This window comes from Malus sylvestris, chromosome 10, assembly GCF_916048215.2.
Source record: "Malus sylvestris chromosome 10, drMalSylv7.2, whole genome shotgun sequence".
NCBI classification, from domain to species: Eukaryota; Viridiplantae; Streptophyta; class Magnoliopsida; order Rosales; family Rosaceae; genus Malus; species Malus sylvestris.
The window spans coordinates 2,937,532-2,954,775 of NC_062269.1; the positions used below are offsets into that span (position 1 = coordinate 2,937,532).

General features: G+C 37.5%; 3 protein-coding genes across 3 annotated transcripts; 2 read left to right on the forward strand and 1 right to left on the reverse strand.

Moving 5' to 3' along the window:
* Positions 1 to 201: 201 nt before the first annotated feature.
* On the forward strand, positions 202 to 5,066 carry LOC126587017 (uncharacterized). Its single transcript, XM_050251988.1, has 6 exons — positions 202 to 294; positions 3,107 to 3,200; positions 3,294 to 3,446; positions 3,694 to 3,810; positions 3,923 to 3,989; positions 4,856 to 5,066. The coding sequence occupies exons 1-6, from the start codon at positions 202 to 204 to the stop codon at positions 4,860 to 4,862; spliced, it is 531 nt and encodes a 176-aa protein (XP_050107945.1). The 3' UTR covers positions 4,863 to 5,066.
* Positions 5,067 to 9,774: 4,708 nt separating this feature from the next.
* Positions 9,775 to 11,373, forward strand: LOC126586924 (protein ROH1-like). Its single transcript, XM_050251885.1, has one exon. It carries the CDS (start codon positions 9,908 to 9,910, stop codon positions 11,078 to 11,080), a length of 1,173 nt encoding a protein of 390 aa, XP_050107842.1. The 5' UTR covers positions 9,775 to 9,907; the 3' UTR covers positions 11,081 to 11,373.
* Positions 11,374 to 14,517: 3,144 nt separating this feature from the next.
* Positions 14,518 to 16,344, reverse strand: LOC126586922 (uncharacterized). The gene is made up of 2 exons (XM_050251883.1): positions 15,957 to 16,344; positions 14,518 to 15,871 (listed from the first exon to the last, which is right to left on the reverse strand). The coding sequence occupies exons 1-2, from the start codon at positions 16,102 to 16,104 to the stop codon at positions 14,610 to 14,612; spliced, it is 1,410 nt and encodes a 469-aa protein (XP_050107840.1). The 5' UTR covers positions 16,105 to 16,344; the 3' UTR covers positions 14,518 to 14,609.
* Positions 16,345 to 17,244: the final 900 nt, after the last annotated feature.

Sequence of the window (17,244 nt, forward strand, 5' to 3'; positions counted from 1 at the left end):
TTTTCTTGGGGATTCTGTGATCGTGATTGTTCATCGTATATCGTACGGTCATAAATCATTTGAAATTTAAAATTTAAAATTATATATAAATAATATCTAACGAAAATTGACTACACGATGAACGACACGATCACGGGATCTTCGAAATTCCCGGCATCCGTTTCCGGTGAAAGCCCCCTTACAACTTGGATCTAGGTCAGAATGTGTGAAAAGTCAAGATACCCGGCACGGTTGACGGATAGGGGTGAATCGGCTATGGCTGCTATCTGGTTGGGGTTAAGAGAGTGTGCTTGTGTATTTAGGGCATGGCTGGCTTTGGGCTTAAGTTAATAGCAGACTTCAAATAAGAAAGGGGCCTCTGTCAGGGAGGGGGCAGTTCTCGTGAGAGCAACTTGTATGACACGGATACATTACTATAGTGGTGTCATATGCCAACTTGTGCTATTAGCATAGCACATTAACGTGGTGGTGTCTCCATGTCGTACTTGTCCTTTTCCTAAGGCTCATTCTCAATGAAACAGTTACCTTTTACCGTTACAAATTATTATACTATGTTATTATCGACGTTGGGTTCTAAATTTATTTTGTTTCCTGATAAAATCAGCCTTCTACATCATTTAGTCCACAAGGATTTGCAAAGATTTACCGAGTGGATATCAGACTAGTAGTATTTTTCTTCTTCATGCTATGTAGAGACTTCAAGTTCAGAATGTCTCATTCACTTATTTTAAATTGTCAATGATATTTATTCTTGACTGTTTATGTAAAAATTACTTTTGCTCCTAAACGGGTTTTAATAAAATGCTTTAATAAGAAACCTGGCCAAATTTCTATTGAAAATGAGTGCTTGAAAAAAGAAGCGTCGACAAAGTGCTTCCCCAAAAACACTAAACTATTTTTGTCATTTCGGAAGCAATCATGCAACGAAGCCTTAAATTATTGAATCCAAATGAATGATACGTTAATGACATCATCAAGAATATAAATAAGTAAATGGCATCATCAAATATTTTAAAATAAAAAAAAACAATTTGTAAGAAGAACACTAGCGAGAGTGGTACAAACGTCCGAAAGAGGATCATCGCCAGATCCTCTTTGTGATGATTCGGAGATCTTTCAATCACATCTGTTTTTTTGTATATCGTGCGGTCAATTTTCGTTATGTGCTGTTTATATTCAATTTTAAATGAAAAAATTTACAATGATTTCTGATCGCACGATATACGATGAACGAATGTGATTGAAAAATTTTCAGGATACTCACAAAGAGGATTTCTCCACACGTCCCACTCCATCCATCAATTCATTTAACAAATTCATTTAACAAATTGACCAATTCCAAAGAGAATCAAAAGCTCATGTTCCTCTCGAAGCTCTCTTCAATTGGAAAACTACATTTACTTGTGGTCCAAGAAACAACCCACCCATATATAATATATGAATGAAAATGAAAGCTACAATTTGTTTATCTTTGTTACCTTTTTCCCCTTCTTTAACATGTGCTTAATTGTTTGAAGTGATCAAACTTAATTATAATATTTGATTGAGTGAATGATGGGTTTCTTTCTTTGTTTAGAAATAGACACAAACAGAAGCTAACTGCGTTTCACATTTTACATTTTTGATGTGATTTTTCTAAATATTGAAACTGTATTAATTTATTTCTACAGTTTAATAATAATATTTGATTTTTTATTAAATTAATGATATAATAAGCACGCTACTGATTGAATTCATATTTAAATCACATTTGTAACACACTGATAAAGAAATCATCAATATAATGAAATAATAGACACTTATTCAGATATAAAGTATAAATGAATATAATATCAAATATAATGTAAGAAAATTGAAACTTAAACGCCTCACGTTTAAAAAGTAAAAATTGTAATTAGCCTAAAAAGAAAAAAAAATAGTAAATATTGATTTCTTGATAGGAAAAGTATCCACGTTGGATCATTTTTTTAAGAATCCCGTGATCGTAATTGTTAATCGTATATCGTGCGATCATAAATCATTTCAAAATTTATAATTTATAATTAAATATAAATAGTATGTAATAAAAACTGATTGTACGATATACGATGAACAGTCATGATCATGAAATTTCTAAGATCCTTAAGAAAAGGATTCGGTGAGCATCCTTTTTCTTCTTGATACATTAGGGCACAGACATATCCCAGATTTGTTGTAAAAATGTGAGGTGTGTAAAGAGCCAAAGCATGCATATATGTATATTATATTCTGGACTGGGGGGACAACATGGTGTTTCGCAATTTAATGAGACGGACCGGTAACTTGTGGCTGCGTATGATCATAGGTCCACCACACCACGTACACACCTATAGAAGGTTTTCAAGGGAATAGATCTCTAATTCTTTATTTAAAATAAAAATTAGTTATGTGATCCATATTACTTTAAACTTCAATAATCTAAGTTGTTCATTTTTTTAAGTTGAATCTCATAAATCATTCTTACAAAATATTAGTCAAATCGAAAATTTTTAAGATATATAATTGAGTTCAAAGAAATTGACGAATACATTGTTTTATGAGAAACAATGAATTTCATAATGATAATTAAATAGTTAAATGATTTTGAATTAAATTGAATTTTTGTAAGAATAATTTATGAATCAAGACTTACAAAATAGACGGTTTGGATTGTTGAAGTTCGATGTGGAATATGCCCTATTATTAATACCCATTTTTACCTAAAAATGGAAATTCCTTTGAATAAAGGGGCTGCATACATAATTACATCAATAACCACAACAAGTGACTCGATGAAAATGCAATAGAATTTCAAGTGAAGTTTGCTTTTTTGTCATAGCCCTTCCCGAAATATTGGAATATTCATTCTCGAGGACGTGAATTGACGGTTTTTCCTTTGGACAGGTTGAGTTATTTGGTGTTGTGGTGTGTATGTGATGGGAACTAAGTGATTATAATTGAACTGATCCCTAAGTTTTGGACCTAAGTGAACTAAAAAGGGATTTGGTTTTGTTTTGGTTGATTGGTGACTTTTGGACCACACACATTACACCCCACTTTCTCTCTCTCTCTCTCTCTCTCTCTCTCACCCTCCCGTACTCTCTATCAGATTCACACACACTCTCTCTTGTACAAGGATCGAGGTGGAGAAGGGAACCATTGTGTTCGTGAGGACCATACGAGTTCAAAGGTACCATTTTTAGGTAAGGAAACCTTCGATTTCACGTGGAAATCCTATCTCCGATTTGAACACTGTTCATGCAAACGTTAAATCTTGTGTTTTTGGAAATTTCAAGCTCACAGAGAGCTTAAGGAGATCCTTACGAGGCTCGGAGTACTTCGTTGGAGGTTTTTGGACGTCGGGATATCGAGATATGCAAGTTTAAAGTTTTGGCCGGAAGTTCGAGGATTCTTAGGCGAGATCCAGTGGTTTTGGGAGCTTGAAATTGGTATGATTTTATTCTAAATGTTGTAAGCTTCGTTTGGGTACAAATTTCATTAAATTTGGTTGAGAAACGACGAAGATATATGGATTTGAAAAATTCCCAGTTTTCCGGTGACGGTGACGGTCGCCGGAGTCTGAGGTTGAAGACGACGGAATATTCCGTCAATTCTGACGGAATATTCTAACACCGTCAGTTAAGTTTAACGGAATCTGTTAGGATTTAACGGAATATTCCCTAATTGTCGTTACAGTTTCCGTCAGAGTAGCCTGCGCGTGGCCGCGCGTATTGCCGTGCACTCGTTGGTGCGTGGCGGCGCGTGGGTGGATGAAAAATTATTTTAAAAATATGGGGACGATCCTGAGATTGTGTAAGTCATTTTGGTATATTCATATACCCAATTTGAGCTATGTATGAAAAGTTATTACATAGTTTGGTATATGTGCATTAAAGTGACGTTTATATAATTGCTTCTCCTATAGGCGAGACCTATCTGAAGGACGAGCGTAGCCAGGCTAGGCATGGGGGTTACGACCCGGCTTCATTTCAGTGAGTGGGCAGTTATTTTCAGTATATATATATACACACACCTGACGTTTTTCCCAGAAAAAGTATTTAAAGGAAATGTGATTTAAATGCCATGCTATGCCAATGCCTATATTTAATTTTAGTATATGCATTATCATAATTATGTATATTGTCGCATGGTGCTGTGAAGGCCCAGGTAAGCTTAGGTGAGTTATGTTTTGATTATATGAATTATCAATGATGTGATATGTGATTGAATAATGTTGAGCTCATAAAACTGCACCTAGGGTGATTGTGTTTTAGCCAGAGATATGATACATGCCTGTTTATTATGTCACCTCCCGCACCATATGCTCATTTTGGATCCAATTTAGGTGCACAGTCTTGTCGTACAGACCTTATTTATGGTTCTGACTCGTAGGTGACTAGCGATTAATCGCTCGGCTATTATGTGAGAGTAGTATTGAGCATAATTATATTACACCCATTATCGTCGTACAAACCTTTGCATTTGGTTCCGACTCTTGTGCAGTATATTGCCGTATAGGTCATTGTAGTGACTCCGGCTATATTGACTTTTGAGCTATGAATTCAGCCGTTCAGACTACCACAGGGGTTTCGGCTAACATATCATATTTCTATGAAATCATTCTTACCTGGATTGTTACTTTGTTATATTTTGGCATGGCATACATATGAATATGATTATGTGAAGCATGATTGAAATGATATAATCACACACATATATTTATGTATATTCTTATATATTAATTTTGGGAAAAATTATACTTGTTTTACGGCGATGGGTTAGTATATTCAAAGGAAAATAAGGTTTTCATGTAAATGTGTTTTACTGACCCACTCAACTATGTTTTTCCCCCCTTCAGGTTTTAGTTAGCAGAGTTTGGTGGCCACGAGGAATTCAACGGTGTTCTGACAGATCCTGAAAAAGTAGGATTCACCCTCTGGTGTTGTATCTTAGTAATTGTCCTACTTGACTGCAACTAGACTTTCTTATTGCTCTGAAAGTGTATTTATACACTTAAACTCTCACTAATATCCTTTCTTAATTGGGATTGTTAATCGCTTGGTTTTAAATTGTTAGTATTTCTCTTACTCTTTATCACTTCCGCTTTGCGCTTATGGCTGCATCACTCTCACGTGACGGCCAGCACGTCTCAACTCCGGTTGGGGTGTGTCATTTTTGATATTGAGTTTGAGGGTGATAGTGACCAATACTTGATGGAAGCCATGTTTTCATGACCTTCTATTAAGGTTAGAGATAAAGTAAGTACTAGTTAATTTAACAAAAATTTAGTTGAGGCTTAACAAATCAGACAATTTCAATAGGTTGGGTGTTTGTTTGGAATGTTTAAAAAGATTGAGACCAATTTAGAATGAAACTAAAAAGTTGAGGGTTTATCCTTTATATTATCATGAAAGCTGAAATTGTTATTGTTGATCAATGTATACCAATCATATAAAATGTAAACTAATGTACAAACTACAGTGCTTGGTTTGGGACTATTTTTTAATTTATTTATTTTATCAATTGTAAAATGGGATTTTAACTTGGGACTTCTTTTAATACTAGTTTTGCCACTTAATATTACAATCTAATAATATTCATCTTCATTTGTAAATAATAAGTTTTTGGCTCAATTATCACCAAAAGCGAATTTGAACCATATTATTGCTATTCCATTATAAGGCTTAGTCCACTCTTTCACTCCCATAGTGTAGTAAATATTGTTCGCTAAAAATAAAAAAAATACTAGCTCTTAAGTCTTGTTTAAGTTATATATCATAATAAAAGTGATTGCAAATGTTCGTTTCAAGTATCTAATCAATTTTTATTATAACACTTAATGTACCGAATTATGTTTTCAGTACATTGAAAAATCTCTCCAAAACTAGAACCAAAAGCACCAATAAAGTAAACATATATACTTAACTTTTAAAGGTTTCTTTTGTTTTTGTTTTTATAATATTTATATCCAAACGTGGTCTTTTTCCTCTTAAATATGTTTTGAATCCTTGTTCTTGAAGTTTGGAAGCTGTTAGAAGTGGGCAATTAGCAATTTAGTATTAGTTAATTTGGAATATGCATGGCTGGCTTTTTCTTGGGGATGAGTAAAATGGGCATGTCTTTTATGATGAACACCATCCACGGCGTTTCTAATTGTATCATGTGAAAGAATAAAAGTGAAATATTCCAAGAACCAGTTGGGATGCTTTTAACTTTTCTTTCTTTAATTTAAAAGAATTTTGAGATTCGAAATTAAACTTTTTTCAGAAATAAATGGTACAATATTATTCCACGTTTCAGTTCGAGCAGATACAAATGAAAGGTTTGGAGTTACTTGGACATGAAGCATCCACTTCTCTCGAAAAAGTAGACAAACATACTATTATGCTCTTGTCCTTTTTATCTCTTTTCTGAAACAAAGTGATATATTTCCAACACCAACGTGGGGATAAAAAGGACCAAGTCATCGAGAAAAAATAATTGACATGACTGCGAATATGGCTAAAGCAAGGGTTAGGAAATGCCTATCAAACATGACTGACGGTTTGGTTAGGTTTGGTGCGGTTTTCTTATACTTTAGTGAAGAAAACCAAACTAAAGCAGTTAAATTGGTTTCAAATCCATTCATGAGGAGAAACTTTAGAAAACCTAGATGAATGATACCATATAAAAATATGACTCCTTATATTGATTTGTGCAAGCTATATTTAGGTAAGAATCCTCACTTACTATAATAAGGAATTACATTCCTATAATTCATAGGATACTCACAAAGATATTCCAAATTAACTCAATGATTCAATGAAATATCTTGGATCTATGTTAAATTAGTGGATACATGTATCACTCAAATGAATTTAGTTATGATGTCAATTAGGATAGTCTTGAAAAAATAAGGAATTACATTCCTATAATTCATAAGATACTCACAGAGATGATTCCGAATTAACTAAGTATACTCTAATAGTTACCTATTATTTATTTGACAAAAGGTAGGTAGAATTTCAAGTGGTAATTGCACAAAACTTGAAAAGTTCAGTTACCATATTTAATTAGTTTTGTATTTTATTTTTTATTGGCACTTTCAATGCTTATTAGCAAATTGATGTTATTATTAGTTAAAGTGTCTTTTGAAGATCTGGTTAAATCTCACTTTGTCTTCTAAAAATTAAAGCGACCTACATTATTCTTTCACTGATATTTTGTGTCCTACTTTGCACTCTACAGGTAAATCTGTTAAAAATCTTTGTTAAAATATTGGCGTGACACAAACGGAATTCATTATTCGTTGAATATTTGTAAGGTGGGTGCCATGCATGCATGAAAAAAGTAATAATAAAAACATTTTTCAAAAAGAAGTTGTTGAATACTTCACCATATTGATGTGCACGTTATTTTGTTGTTATGGCAAACAAGATTGAATTAGAATTATAGAGGGTTTGACTTCAACTGTCATTGTCCAAACACAAGGGAAGAAAAATAATAGAAAATTAGTAGGAAGAGAAAAATAAATTGAAATATCTCAAGTGCCATGCTAGCTTATCTGTTTCCAATCTCCAATACGTAATAAAAAACAAAAACAACTGTTATTAACATTTTAAAATTTTATATTTTGTACTTTTTCAAGTGCATTATTTACTCTAAATATAGAAAGTTTGGAGTGTAAATTAAAATTTTTAGAGTGCTAATAACAATTTTCAAAACAAAAATGGGATATTTGTCTGTAAGAGCTCGTTTGTAAGTGTTGTAGTAAAAATATTTTTAAATCAATTCATAGTAAAAATTCAAGTGGATCATAGTACAACACTTTAAGTGATTCTTGCAAGAAGCACATATATGTTGCTTCTTCCAAAAAACACTTAAAGTTCTTTTGAAATCTAAAATCAATTTCATAAAAAATGATTTCAGTTAATTTAAAGGGTAATAATAGGGAGATCAAAATTTTAAACTAAATTGCAAACTAAATGATGTGTAATCAACAGCAAATAAGCACATAAATCAACATTTAAATAATAATCTGATCATTAATCAACACACTATTCCGTATCTTCAGATAACAATGAAGAGAAATGAATGGGTTCGATTTATGAAAGTTCATACAATGAAATGATGTTGTGACGCCATATAATGAGAAATAATTTCTTACATGTAAGAAACCAAACAATGTTCTTAACAAAAAGCATGCTCAAATTTCAAACTCTCTTTTTTCCTTGTACCACATTGAAGTTGGGGCAAGGCCTTTCAGAGGCTCAGTCTTTGTTATTATTATCCTTATGTACAAATTTTCTCATGTTATCCATCCAAAAATTTTTTGCTCGAATGAGATTATCGATGAACTGTATTTTTGTTTGAAATTGCCTGATGTAATTTATCATTTACTTAGCTCGCATGAGGTATTAATAGAGTGTGTGTGAGAGGTACAAAGTTGTGTATGAATACTTGTACCCTAATTTTATTGGATCACTCTTTTTTGGCTTATTTTTAGCTAAGCTCTCTGAAACTCCATTTTAATCCCACTTTGCTCTCTGTAACTCAAAAGTTACTACTTTACTTCCTGAAATTCAAAATTCATTTCATTTTGACTTGTGAACTCCATCTTCTCGTTGAAACTTATAGGTCGTCTTCTGAAACATATGTGAGACCCAACACACAATAAGACTATGCCACATATGCAATAAATTTGATTATAAATCTCCATCGTTAACATTCAACAATAAGAGAATATTAAGTTTAAAAGAAGTTGAAGAGATGAAAAAAAAAAAAAAAAAAGATTAGCCTGGTGCACTGAAAATCAATACCACATAAGAAATTAACAGATCTAGGGCAACTTGGAGCAAATTTTACGACTTTCAAGCTTTAAAGGGCAAAATGAAATAAAAATCGAGTTCCAAAAGGCAAGGTGAAGCGACCTATGTGTTTCAGAAAGTAAAGCGGAAATTTTTGAGTTACATGAAAGTGCCGCCTAAATCTTTTTACAGCGACCCACTCTTTAAGTTCACTTTCCTCCTATCCTCAAACAAACAACTAGTAGGAGTTACCATCTCAAAGAAACGAACATATGTGTATCCTAAACTTGTGCTTTTCGTATAAAAGAAGAAACCCAAGTCTAAATTCGTGTTTTATTTTGGTTGAAAAACTTAAAACTAAAGTTGGAAAGTTAAAAGAAAATAGAATCGAGGGCAGTGAGCCACATGTAGAATGGAGTTGACGTTTTCTTCTACGAACCAGGGGCAGCTCCGTCAATTTTGCTAAATTAAAATGACAGACGTCATCCCGTCGTCTTCTCCGTTGGGGCCCACTCATCCCTCGGCCCCGCCCTCGCTCACCCTCAACTTTCTAGAAGGACCAAGTCAGCAGGTTAAATCCATCTACCTCTCCAATTTACGCGCCAACAAAGACCCAGCTGTACCGTCCACCTGTACACCCCTTCCGCTGAACGAGTCCGTCCTCGTCCCCCAAGTGGCACCACTCCCCCACCCTCGGCGAACTGTAACAAAACCCCCCTCTAACCCCAAAATCAACGGCCCAGATGCAACTGGTTCTCTCAGATATCCGCAATTAAATCTTAAATAAATTAAAAAGTTAATAAAATATGTTTAAAAAGCGTTTGGAGCTCCCAAATTAATCCATCGTGTCCACTCCGTGTAAGCTTCGCTTTCCCCGGAGCAAACAAGAAAAGTTAATTAGTACAAAGTAAAGTAATTAAGAGAGTGATTAAGTTTTTCTAATTATGGTAAAACTCTAATCTCACCCCCTTCCCCTCCATAAAACGCAGACCCTCTCTCTCCCTTCTGTCCCTCTTACTCTCTCACCTCTCTCACCTCTCTCTCCCCTCCCAACACACTCCTTCTCTCTCTAGTCGTTTATAATCTTATCAAATGGTTTGAATTTGGATTGGATTGTGTGAGAAATGCCAGCGACGGAATACTCGTCAGCTGGTTCCAACCAAATCGGACGGTCAATCTTCGGCCTCAGACGCGATCAGTTGAATTCAATGGAAACCCACGGCCTTTCAGGTGGTGGTGGCGGTGGTAGTGGTGGATTGAACCTCGATTCCTTCCAAACCCACGTCGCCGATTGCTTCCTCCAACTCTCCTCCTCCCACGACCTCCTCTCCCTCCCATGGCTCCGAGACCTCCTCGACTCCTTCCTCCGCATACACCAGGAGTTCAAAACCCTCCTCATCCTCTCCACCAAAACCCACATCTCCAAACCCACCGTTGACCGCTACATCTCCGACTACTTCGAGCGCAGCGTCAAAGCCCTAGACGTCTGCAACGCCATCCGCGACGGAATCGAGGAGATGCGCCAGTGGCTCAAGCTGCTCGACATCGTCCTCGTCGCGCTTGACCGCGACAGGACACTCGGCGAGGGCCAATTTCGCCGCGCGAAGAAGGCTCTCGTCGACCTGGCCATCGCAATGCTCGACGACAAGGACTCCTCCAACACCACCATAGCCCACCGGAACCGCTCCTTCGGCCGAAACAACAACACAAAGGATCATCACCAGCAGCAGCACCGGTCGCTCGGCCACTTCCGATCTCTGTCCTGGAGCGTCTCGCGGTCGTGGTCGGCCGCGAGGCAGCTGCAGGCAATCGGGAACAATCTATACGCCCCTAGGCCCAATGAAATTGTGGCCTCCAGCGGGCTCGCGCCGGCGGTTTTCACAATCAATTCGGTTTTGCTGTTCGTAATGTGGGCCCTGGTGGCGGCGATCCCCTGCCAGGACAGGGGACTGCAGGTGCATTTCAACGTGCCGAGAAGCTTCGTGTGGGCGGGGTCAATGCTGTCTCTGCACGATCGGATTATGGACGAGTCGAAGCGGCGGGACCGGAGAAATGCCTGCGCATTGTTGAAGGAGATTCATCAGATCGAAAGGTGCTCGCGGGTGATCGGCGATCTGGCAGACTCGGCGCACTTCCCGCTTGCGGAGGCGAAGGAGAAGGAGGTGAGGGAGAGAGTGCAGCAACTGTCGAGTCTCTGCGAGGGGATAAAGGAGGGGTTGGATCCTCTGGAGCGGCAGGTGAGGGAGGTGTTCCATGCCATTGTAAAAAGCCGAACGGAGGGGATGGACTCGTACTGAAGAACTAATAACCCCGAATGATCATCGAAATCAATTGCCAATTGAAGAAGAAGAAGACGATGAGATCAATTTTGGCGCCAATAAAAATTGGGTAAGGAGGAGATATGACTTTTTTTCTTTCTTTGTATTTAATCATCACTGAATGGATCAGCAGATCACCATATATATTGTGTATAGAAATTAGGGTTTATGCAAATGGACCAACTTCTCCCTTTAATTTGTGTTGTTGCTGATTTAATTTACCTTTGTATAATGGAATTTCTGAGCATGCTTCTGGCTGCTGCTCTTTCTCATTTTTGTTCAGTTGTTACATAATCTTTCTTTTGTTCTCTGCTACTTACCGATTACGAGATACCAATTGAGAGGAATTCGAATTTGTTTGTGGGTCGGAGAGAGAGATTTCAGCCGCATTCTAATCTAATCTGAACTACGGGGAAGAGAATTCAAACATAAGGGGGCAATATGCTGCCCTGGCTAGCTTGGCCTCGCCTACGAAATCATCTGGATTCTAGTTTATTTGGGTTGAGTGTGTCTCATTTTCCACCTCAATGTTGGAAAATGACTCCATCTCTCTTTTGTCCAGAAAACTGTACAGCGGATTAATGATAGCAAATTATACTTTGATTGTTAATGCATGGTGAATAGACAGAAGAAATAAGGCAAATCTGCTGTTCGATTGTGGTTGGAATTTTCTGCTTGCAATATTTCAATATGCAGCTTCAAGCACAGAACGAAACTCCAAGTTACTCCAGATGAAATCGGCTGATGTCGATTCTGCTGACTTCCATATGCAGTAAGGTTAGGCTTTTATGTATTTCTGACTATTTCTGGTGAACCTGAGATTGATTGGTGTTGGGTTATTTATGCATATGTTCCCACTCTTATTGCAGGATTTTGACTGTGATTTGGTCGTGCGAAGACGCCTGTAAAGTTCATCCGTTCTGATCCTTGTGTAGGGTTTGATTTTGTCAATTCTCTTGGTTGAGTTCCAACTCTTGCCCAAGAAGATGTTACCCTGATTGCTTCGACCTCATTTTGTTTCCCTCTAATGGAAAGAAAGGTATGTATCCAAAGTTTCTCGACCTTGTTTCGTTAGCAACATCTGTTCACATGAAAGTCAGAAGTTTATTTCATCTCAACGGAGTCCTCTGTTTTGAAGGTTACTTTTCTCTCTTTCATTGTTTCCGTTCTTACCGTCTTCCTCTCCGCAAAGCTTGCCTTATCTGTCTCTCCATTGTTTTGAAAATAGTCGGTCCAAAAGACTAGTTTTCCTACTGGTGTTACTTGGTGTACAGGGTTCGATTTGATCTCCACCTAAGGTTGTTAAGTACAGAGTGGTCTAGCTAAATGCCTGCTTCAACACATTGAATCGGTCCCATCCTGTAGCGGTTCATCAGGATAGCAGGTACCACTACTGATAACTCGGACAGCATGTTATCAGTCGCCTGTACATGCGAGAGCTTTTCCTAACCGTTAATGGATCAACGCTCAGGATTCGCTCACGCATGAGTGGGCGACTGAACATATTTTGACTTGCACTAGATAGACTTAACCAATCTTGTGCATCGAATGGAGCCGCTTGGAATCGGTCTTTGTGAAGATTTCCTCTAGCTGTTGTTTAGAAAAATAGGTTTTGGGTCATCCTGTCACCGACTTATCCTGAATTCGGAGGGGGAGGAATAATAATGCAGTTGGTAGACTGTAAACATCACGACGACTGCTGAGAGCAGTTTAGCCTCTTATCTTGCGCACCAACCTCGTCGAAACGAGAGGCTGCCAGAGGAAAGCAGTGGACCCTACAAAAACAAGTCTTAGAACTTCAGTGCCACCGATTTTGTGTTAAGTCTTTCGAGTTGATTCTAACAACATCAAAATTTTATCTTACTAAATGAAAACGATTGTATAATCTTAGAACAACAATGCGATCGATTTTGCGTGAAATCTTTCGACTGGACCCTAATTTTCTAAATTTAGAATTTGTAAGAGTAGTTATCAATGAGCTGTTGTTAAATGTAGGGTTTAAATGCTAAAAGCAAGTTTTTGTCTTTTGCCTTGGTTGTATTGATTGATGGAGCTGATGTGGCATGTATTGGGAAGGTGGGTTCATGAATTTATGATGCAGATTGGAGATTGGATTGGAGTTATGGGAATGCATCCTACTTGGGTTCCTTGCTAGCTGTTGAGCCATAAATACCAATAGCCTCTTTTGCCCTTAATTGTTTGCAACTAAGATCATCTTCAATCTACTCAAAATTCAAATCTTATATTTAAAGTCATCTTCAACCGAAGGCTAGCAAAATGGTTCGTTTTAGCCCTATGGTCTTTTAAGATATTAATATTTTAATAAACAGTACATGGTCATATTTGCCTCCATCTTCCACCGAGGGTCAAACATAATTTATTATTTAAATTTAAAAACCACAACTTAAATTTAAAAACTACAACAACTTAAATTTAAAAAACTACAACATATGTTTAAAATCTATAACTTAAATTTAAAAACTACAAATTAAATTTAAATTTTGTAAAATAGAAGTTATAGAAAAAAATAGAATTTAAAAATAGAAGTTATAGGATAAAAAATTTGTAAAAAAAAAAAAATGGCTAGCTGACGTGAGCTAGCCGTTGCATTTGAAAATTTGGCCTAGCATTTCTGTCAGATATAACCGACAAAAATATATTATATTGCTATCGGTTATATCCGACAGGAATGCTCAGATTTCTGGCCCAGCCCGGGGTTGGCTGGATTGGGCCAGCCTTTTGGCCCTTTCAGATTATGTGGGGCCCACGAGTCCTCTGGCCTAGTCCTCGGTCGGAGACGGTTTTCGGGCTATTTTTGGCCATCTGGCCCTCTGAACCTTTCAGTTGGAGATGTCCTAAGTTGACGAGTAATATGACCGGAAACTTGAAATTTATTATGGTTCGTTCATTATGTGGCTACTTGACAAATGATTTTATTTAGCAAGTGGCTTGTAGCTTAGTTGGTTAAAAACATTTATTTTTGTAATGGAAGTCTTATGTTCGAATCTCTCTTTCCGTAATGTGAAGTAGATCATCTTATCGTTTGTAAAAAGAAAAAAGAAAAAAAAGACAAACGACTTTATTTAATTACAACAACAATATATTTGTGCTAAGGTACACAATTGATGGACCATAATAGTTTGGTTGGCAACTTGCCATCCACAAAAATTGATCATAAAACATTCTACTTATAAGTAAAAATAAATATTACTAGACCGTATAATTTTAATTTTTTTTTTAAAGTTAAAAGTGGTATCAAAGGACTGAAAATTTTAGTTTTTAAGAATTGAGTTAAATGTTTCGATTTTATGAATCAATGAATATCGAACTTTCTCCGCAAAGACTTTATAGCGTAAATGTACACAAAAGATCTTTGCCTCTTCCCCATAAACTTGATTTCCCAATCTTTATGCAAATTTATAAACCAAAATAAGTAAAAAATTGAATATCAATTATAACAGAGGAAGTGAGAGTCGGAGGTCTCTTAACTCTACACACAGATTAGAAGCTATATTTTTCTGGTTCTAATCCTGCTGATTGCTAGCACCAGCAGGGACACAATAAGGGCTGAACCTGCAATGATAAAAGGAGAGCACAGCAGATTAGACTTTTCCAAACCATCCTTCTTCCCCATATCCTCACTTGATTCCTCATCAGCCACATCACCTTGTTCCTCCGTTTCGGAAGATTCATCCTCTTCCTTCTCTTCATTTTGTTCTTCATTCTTTGATACTTCTTCGATTTTGTTTTCGTGACCTTTTTCGATGGGTTCTTGCTTTGGTAGCTGCTGAACAATATCACCTTCTTTACGAACTCCATCCGTATTCTTTTCGTGTCCGACTTGTGCTTCTTCTTGTGTTGCTCTTCTGTCTTGTGCAAGTTTTGATGATTTGCCGCTCTCTGGTCTACTTCTAACGTGTTCCTCAATCCCCGCCTTTGGTGTTTCTATTTCGGGCTCTGCAGTAGAGTATTCTTCAGCTGTTTCATGCTTAGCAATTGCCTGAGCTTCTTGTAATGACCTTGTAACTTCATGAGTTACTTCACTGGTTTTATCCACATTCATTGGCTCTTCAGCATCCTCGCTGATCCTTGGAGCCTTGTCCGCTACAATTTGGTCTCTTCCGAGTTCCTTTCTTTCAACTTTCTCTTTCTCAACTCCATCAGCTTCTTTAACCTTTGCAACTTTTAGCTCTTCACTGTGTTCCGAAACAGATTTTGTTTGGTGTTGCATACTTTGAGTCTTTGAATCTTTAGCTTCTTCCTGCACTACGCCTCTGCTCGCATCCTTTTCGATAGCTCCATCAGCTACAATTTCTTTCTTGGAGCCCTCTTCATCAACCCCTTTCGCATCTGTTCGATGATTTTCTTCTACTTTCTTTTTCTCAAGCTCACCAAATTGTTCCTCAATTTTCCCCCTAAAACCATCTTTTTCAGAGACTTCTCCAGCCGCAGGAGGTTTTGTGAGCTGCTGTCTCCCTATATCCACTTCATCTTCTTTCACTTCCTCGATCTCAACCCAGCGAATTCCTTTCACCGATTTTGGCATGACGATCGTGAGAGTTGATTCGTGTGCATTAAACTTGGCCTTGATTCGATCCAAAACCACTCCATCCGGAATTCGAAAGACTTTTCGGAAACCCCTCATCTCCACCTCTTTCTTGTACATTATCCATCCTGACATAACCTTCTCTTGAACTGGCTTCTCCCCACTGATTCCAATCTGAGTCCCATCTTCGTTTATGTCGATATATACACGCTCTCTTCTATAACCTGCAAAAATTAATTTCTTAAATAAAAACACACATGTGAATACTACGAGAGCGCTCACATTAAGATAAAATGAAAAGATGCCGACCTTTGAGATGGGCAGTGAGGATGAACATGGTTTCGGTTTCCTTAGACACGAAAATAGGACCGGATTTGTCCTTGGCAATCCGAAGGTTGGCAGACGAAACATGATCGTCTACGCTGTGGGTGATCTTGAGTCCTAATTCTAGATCCATTGGTGGTTTTTCGTGTTAGATATCAATTTCGGAAACTCAAATTTTTATTTCATAAAAAGGGGTAGAAGAATGTGGTTATTGAATTGAGGGAAATGTTAGGTGAGCATATGAACAAAGTAAGCACATATTCATTGCTTGTTAATTAGGGCTGCTGCAACTGTTTAAATCCTTTGCTTTCATGATATTATTGTTTGCCTTGGCGGGAAAGCTAACCTCTGTTTTTCATACCAAAAACATGCAAATGTCCCTTTGGGTTATTGTTGACCTTAAAAACTACCAAGCCTACATGGCGCGTAGGCCGAGTAATTAAAAAGCTAACTAAGTCATTCGGTTGTGTGCGGGGCATGCCAACTCGTCGATCGAACTCGGCCGGGGAGTAAAATGTGTTGATGTTGTGTTGGGCGCGATGCTGACTTCTTGATCTTGCAACTGTGGCCGAGCAAGGAACACGTCTCAGCCTTCGGGTTCCAGAGCCTGAAGACAAGACTGCTAGTTCTGTGAAGTTCAATATCAAATTCGGCCTTCAAAGTGCCGAATGTAGTAACCTGTAACACCTCACTTCGTCGAGAAGGCTAATAAGATGACCTCTGCCAATAAGGAGTCGAAAATCCTTCTCGACCGAGACTTGGATAGATAACCAATCGACCCCGACGCCGTGCTGTTTATCCAAACTGAAGGTGCTCCGGGGTCGGTTGATTTCACGGCAACAGTGCTGTTTATCCAGACTGAAGGTGTCACCGAACTGAAGTTGTCACTGGTTGCCCTCACAGTGCTGTTTATCCAAACTGAAGATGTGTTGGCAAAAAAGGAAAATAAAAATCTCAAGGTTATTGAGAGGTTTCGCGTAGAGCGAGTTTGCGCAAGGCAGTTTGTGTGTTGAGTTTGAGGGGGCATCACTTGTTGCAACGCACCTTGTATTTATAGCATTCATATCTTCTACTGGGCACAACCAGATAATTTTGTAGAGTCTAACTACAACTCTAATTCACGGAAATGAACTTGATCCGCATCAGAAACCAAGGCATATCCTTCAAATTGATCCGTGGGATTTGTTTCTAGACTTTTCAAACCTAATAAAAGTTAGGCTTATCACATCTCATAAAAAGCTTGGCCCACCGAGGCTTCTTATCATCAAAACTC